Raw genomic sequence first — 6000 nt, 5'->3', positions numbered from 1 at the left:
AACCAAAACCCACATTGAAACAAGATAAGCCTAAACTAACTCTGCTACAACATTATGCTTCCTTTTCACGCTGAGTGGAAGTACCAGAGCGCGCACCAAAACATCCGGGGTACCGTCCCAAAACCAAAGCGTTCGATGTGTCCACAAACATCATCATCATCATCTTCACATCACCGTCACCCACTGCTCGTCATTAACCGTGTCGCCGTCGTCATCGATCGCTCGACCGATCCCGGGGTCTGGAGAGCTGTCGCGCTGAGCTGCTGGGGTGCTAGGGGAGGGAGGGTGTGCTGTGAAGGGTGGTGCTTAGTACAGACCGCATCCGCGCAGGTTGTTCGCGATGATAACGTCGGTGACGGCGTCGAACACGAACTGAATGTTGTTGGTGTCCGTTGCACAAGTCATGTGGCAATAGATTTCCTTTGATGTGGACTTATTTTTAGCCTCAAACTGCGCCTGAATATAGGCCGCCGCCTCACCGTACTCCTGTCCGCCTGTTGGAAAAGCGTGGGTAGGAAAAGAAGAAGCAAAATTAACCAGAATTAACTTTCTGATGAGACGAAATTCAAATAGCAGGAAAACTTTTTCCACCGCTCGAATCAAAGTAAGCCGAAATCGAAAAACTTATAAAACCACAAACGCTGTGCCCGGAAATTGGCCGGCCAGAAATCCAGGAATAACTCACCCGTGTACTCCGGGAAGCAGATTGTCAGTGGACTTTTCCGGATTTTCTCCTCGAACAGATCCTTCTTGTTCAGAAACAGAATGATTGAGGTATCGGTGAACCACTTGTTGTTGCAGATCGAATCGAACAGCTTCAGTGACTCCTGCATACGATTCTGTGTGGAGGGAAAACATTATACGAAACATGGTAAATCGGTTATGTAATTTGATACGTTGTGTTTTGTTTTTGGTTGAAAACGCTGCCTGCCATTTGCCGTTGTTTGTGTTTCACTTTTCACTGCAATTCGTCTGCTCTCCCCGCTAGCGAAATTTCCCGTTGAATCCTTATCCCAAAACCAACACAGCACGGGCAAGAATTGGTTTTGCTCGTTTTTAAATATCAATTTGCCATGCTTCCCCTTTGCAGACGGTACACATGCATTAAATAATTCATTACACAACGCAGCAACGCAGGGTTCAGAAAACCAGTCGTTGGATTTTCAAGGAAACGAAAAGGAAGCAAAACATACATCCTTCCACTTATGCAATCCCGATTTCACGCCGGTTCACCGTATCTAAAACAAAACGAGCGGCAAAACGCACGATTAACATCGCCTCGTTGACCTACTTACGGTACACGGGGATCATGTGCAGTCCTCCCCCCCCCCCCCCCCCCCTCATCTACCTCCCCTCTTTCCGTGACCAGTTTCACACCAGAAGGCAATAAAATGCAAGTGGCAAATCAATTCGTCGCTATCTACCTAAAGCAATGGATGGGATAATTGTTTTATCGGAAAATTTACGGCAAATGGCACAGGTCAACTACTAAGACTAACTTAACGCCAAACAGCATCGCTCAAGGCCACAGACCCACGGGAACACCCCCGCGGGGCCCTACTTACCGTGGTTTCATCTTCGTGTAACACCTGATCGTACTCGGACATGGCTACGCAGAAGATGATGGCGGTCACATCCTCGAAACAGTGGATCCACTTCTTTCGCTCCGACCGCTGACCGCCGACATCGAATAGCCTGAAATGACGGGAGCATGTAAGCTTCGTGAAGGACAATTTGGTCGAGAGGGACAGGGAAACCCGGAAGGGTGGCTTACTTGAAGTTTAAGTTCTTGAAGGAGAAATGCACCTCCACGATGCCGGTGGTTTTGACACGTGTTCGTAGGATATCCTGCTCGGTCGGTTGATAGTCCTTGGCGCCCAACCGGTCAAGGTCGTCCAGGAAACTGGAAGGAAAAAGAAAGAAAAGAAAAATTAGCAAAGGTGACATAACAACAAATACGGTGCAGTGCGATTGTGTGTTCCGCAGATCATGGGAACTATGTAGGACAAGCTCGTGTCACTCGGCGTTGGTTGTGCAACGGAACGGTAAGCAGATATATGGACGTAGGCATGCATTACCACGGTATGCATTGCGGGCCGATCTTGCAGAATCACGTCCTCCTGCAGGGGACGTCTCTCGCGCGCCCAAAGTGACCCAATCGGTCGTACGACCCCAAAAGGCGCTTGGTTGGTGCGCTGGCTGTAAGTGGGCCAGTGACAAACCTCACCGTTAAACAGGCTCACGGTTTAGAAAGAAGGCAATGAGCTGTGTGATGATGGGTACGACGACCGGGCGCAGTCTATCGCAACACACATACACACGCACACACATGGCCATCCTACTCCCGGTGTGCATTTTCCGTCGGGTTTTGCATCGTACCAGACATTCTTGGGTGGTTGTTGATTATTCAACGTCTTTCGATGCAAAAGTCACCACGCCGGCAGAGTTAGCCGTAGCGTCATCCAGCTGGAACTGGAAAAACGCACGTGCTGGAGCACGCTGGACATATGACGTCAGCGAAAAGCGGCTTATGAAATGTGCACTTGCGATAAAGAACGTAAATGGGCGAGGGCCTTCTCCTCGCGCGGGGTGGCCTACAGATTGGAGTTGAGAGTTGGAGTTTGCGTCACGTTTGGCGGTGCGCTCACGCGTACCGAAGTTGTGCCCCCAAATCGCGTGGTGCAAGATTCTTTCCTCGGTCGGGCGCACCGTGCATTTCGAACGGCGGAAAAACGAGTTGTCGTTGGACGTGACACGCGGGACAGTGAGTGTGGAAAACTCCCAGCCCCTTGCGTGTACTGGTCGCTCAAAACGTTGGACAAGCGCTGCGAAAAGACAAATGACCCGTGCAAATACGAGTCGTAGCTGGTCATTTGCTGCCGCCAGGGACATCGACGAGCCATCAGTCAGATAAGCCGATAAGTTTTAACGGAGGATAGGGATATAAATGAATAGTTGGTACAAAATTGAAAGAGGGGCCAAATATAACCTAACTCTGCTTATTTTTCACAATGCAATTTTAAATTCCCAATCTTAATGTTACTTAAAATTATTAAAAAACTGTTTTCAACACATTTTTAAATATTGTATACGAAATCTTAAAGTCTAAATAGTCTTAAATTTAAATTTCAGATTTTTTAAAAACATGATAATATGAAGTAACTTTATTAAACGAAGATAAAGACAATCTATATTTTACGATTTGTAAGGTAAAAATCTGTTCTAAACAAAAGAGGCAAAAATTTTAAATAATTTTAGTCTTCATTAAACCGTGAACAAATAAGCTTCATGAAAACACTCCTAAAAATAGCTATTTGTCACGTAAACAAATCAAAATAAACTATGTGGCCATAAAACCATATTCACTTATAAGAGAATATTCTTTTTTTGAAATGGAAAGGGTAAAATAATCACCCTTAAACAAAACAATCTTACGAGTTAGACGCAAAGTACCATAATTAAAAGTGAGGGATGTGGTTTTAAAACTATCTTGTTCACCTGCTGTTGTTACATTAATTACATCATAATTTACTTTTCAAGTCAAAAGAGGGGAAAAACTACCCTTCAAACAATAACCACACTGGACAGTCCAGACAACGATAAACATTTCATATGGGTAATAAACCGATCCCGCTTCCACGCTTGTGTTGCCCTTTCCCGTTTCTTGCTCAACAAGTAACCGGCGCACGGGTACACCTCAAACCAATCGATCATTAAATGGTACCCCCTCGATGCACATAATCACCCCACGCTGGACGCCACAACCGATGCGCGCTAAATGTGTCCAGTTTTCGCGAGGCGCAAAATAGGGGACACGCTGTTATTGTCAGCTACACATTATTGGGGGTATGGGGTTTTAAAATTAAATTTTCCTATGATTGATTTTTATTGCCCACCCCTCGGAGTTGCTGTTAGGGTCCCTCCTCCCAGTAAAACTTGAGGTTCCCCTCGTGCATGTCCACTGCGTTTCCATTTTTCCATTTTTCCGCTGGGTCTATTTTCCCTTAACGGGGTCCCATTCCACCTGCCTGCTGAAATATTACGCCAGGGGTGGATATTTTGTGGTCGGGCTTGCGTGACGTTGACTTTTGCAACACCGGCCAAGTTAGAACATCCAAGTGCGTTTTTCCAGCAGTGTACACGAAAACCGGGCGAAACGATTTTGCAATTTTCCTGCCCAGTTCGCGACATGGGGTGAAAGTGGGTTGGATTTTCTAAACCCACCACCTCCCTAGTGGAACCTAGTTTTAAATGGTTTTGCCAATCGAGTTTGCGTTGCTGCCAACGTAAGTTTCTAACGAAAGACGTTTGGGGAAAAAAAAAACTCACTGACGTATACCCACGCCTAGTGCTGGAGGGGCCGGACCAGTCCTCATTTACATGTTGGCACAGCAATCAGACGGCGATCTTTTTCCCATGTCCATATAACTTGGAAACTTTTTAAAGTATCCAGAATCGTAAAAGAAGTTTCATCCGCACGAATCGAGCGTCTGTGAGCCTACAGTTCTTGAGGAATTTATTTAAATATCCATATGTAGGAAGGTAGTGTCGTTGCCACTTTGTAATCGGCAGGTGTTCGTTCAGCATTAAAACCCATTCCTTAAAACCCCGCCAATAAATGCGACCAGGAAGTAAAGCGGCCTCAAGACCTTAAGCCGCGAGGAGTCGTTTAAAGGAAGAAATGATACCAAGAGATCGTCCCTGGCTGTCGTCCTAATGAAGACGATTTCGTTTCAAGGTGAGCGTGTGCCCTGTCAACCAGTTTCCTGCTCGGTTAGCGATAGTTCTGCCCTCTTTCGTTGGCAGGGGTGATATATAGGTTTGCGTATCGATAAGCAAAACCTTGAACGCACCCGATCTTCACCGGGCATGAGGTTGGTTCAAGGTGCCCGCTTGTTGGTGGTGCTGTTTTGGCAGTTTTCGAACGCAACGTAAATTCCATCTCGCCGACGAAACTGTCTCAATCAAGTATGAGTGTGTTTACTCCATGGCGACGGATGGCAGTTAGCGGAACATTTCAAATTGACGCTAAATGGGTCAAATGGTAAACGGCGATTGATAGCCTAGATACAAGTTCCGATCGAAAGGCGGAAGCTTATTTTTGATGCGACCTTGAAGACTTCGAATAACACGCGAAGGTGTCGATCGATTAGAGCCTATGAATATTCTGCGAGATCGTCCCGCTAAAATCTGGCTCAACTCGGAACTTGTACCATGCAGATTTGGAATACCCTCACTTTCAGATTTATTTCGATGAACGGCCTGATACATAATGCATCCATAACGAGATGTGGCCCCGCTGGGTACTCCTCCAATTAAATCTCTCCCTTCCGGCCCTATTGCGACGCATCTCATTAAGCCCGGTGGGGTTGGTTGTCAACCTATTTCGCTACGGCCGCGACAATATGCCATGGCGCAAGGCAAAAGCAAGGCAAAAATGTTGCACTGTGCCGATTTCAACACCACACTGCCCTCCCGTTATGATTAATGATTTTAAATTTTATATAACTTGCGCTCCCGGTAACACGGAAAGGGAGTCAATACAACCCCTCCTCCACCGGTGGCTGATGCTGTCCGTTGTTGTTGGCCGGGGCGGTTTGTCATTTGGAGACGTACGACATTGCGAGAAAGCCCCCTCCGGAGTTGGCCATTTAGGTTCTTGGATGGTTGGTGGAACTTTTTGCGTTTGTCAACCGGCACGCAAACAAAGGGGCCGCTAAGGTCCCTGGGCAGGGCGCGCGAGGTTAACCGTTTTTATTTTCACGCCCGTGATTCCACGTCGATTATGACGTAAGGGAAATGTTGAGTGCAGTTTCGCAGGGCGGCAAAATCGGAGGGAATGAAACCTCCGAAACAAACAGAAGAAAGTGCGCCACTTTTGCCGGATTTGCTGGCCTACATACACACAAGACCTGCTGCAGTATCATCTCTAATCTTGGCATTCTTGTGGGACACAATGGGAGGTTAAACTTTAAATTGCAAGTTTCGCCAAAAGGAGGG

The 6000-nt window shown here is 46.7% G+C and overlaps 1 protein-coding gene across 4 annotated transcripts in view; it reads right to left on the bottom strand.

Annotated features, from left to right (window-relative positions):
* LOC131282954 (G protein alpha o subunit) overlaps positions 1-6000 on the bottom strand; it is a 50431-nt gene continuing 44431 nt past the window's right edge. For all 4 annotated transcript variants that reach the window (XM_058312507.1, XM_058312509.1, XM_058312508.1 and 1 more), the window contains exons 5-8: positions 1775-1903; positions 1566-1695; positions 686-839; positions 1-494 (exon numbers count right to left, since the gene is read on the bottom strand). In XM_058312507.1, the coding sequence (XP_058168490.1) occupies positions 307-494; positions 686-839; positions 1566-1695; positions 1775-1903 (601 nt within the window). In that variant the 3' untranslated portion in view covers positions 1-306. The remainder of the gene's footprint in view (positions 495-685; positions 840-1565; positions 1696-1774; positions 1904-6000) is intronic.

Source organism: Anopheles ziemanni, chromosome 2 (assembly GCF_943734765.1).
Source record: "Anopheles ziemanni chromosome 2, idAnoZiCoDA_A2_x.2, whole genome shotgun sequence".
NCBI classification, from domain to species: domain Eukaryota; kingdom Metazoa; phylum Arthropoda; class Insecta; order Diptera; family Culicidae; genus Anopheles; species Anopheles ziemanni.
This window is presented reverse-complemented; position numbering and strand designations above follow the sequence as displayed.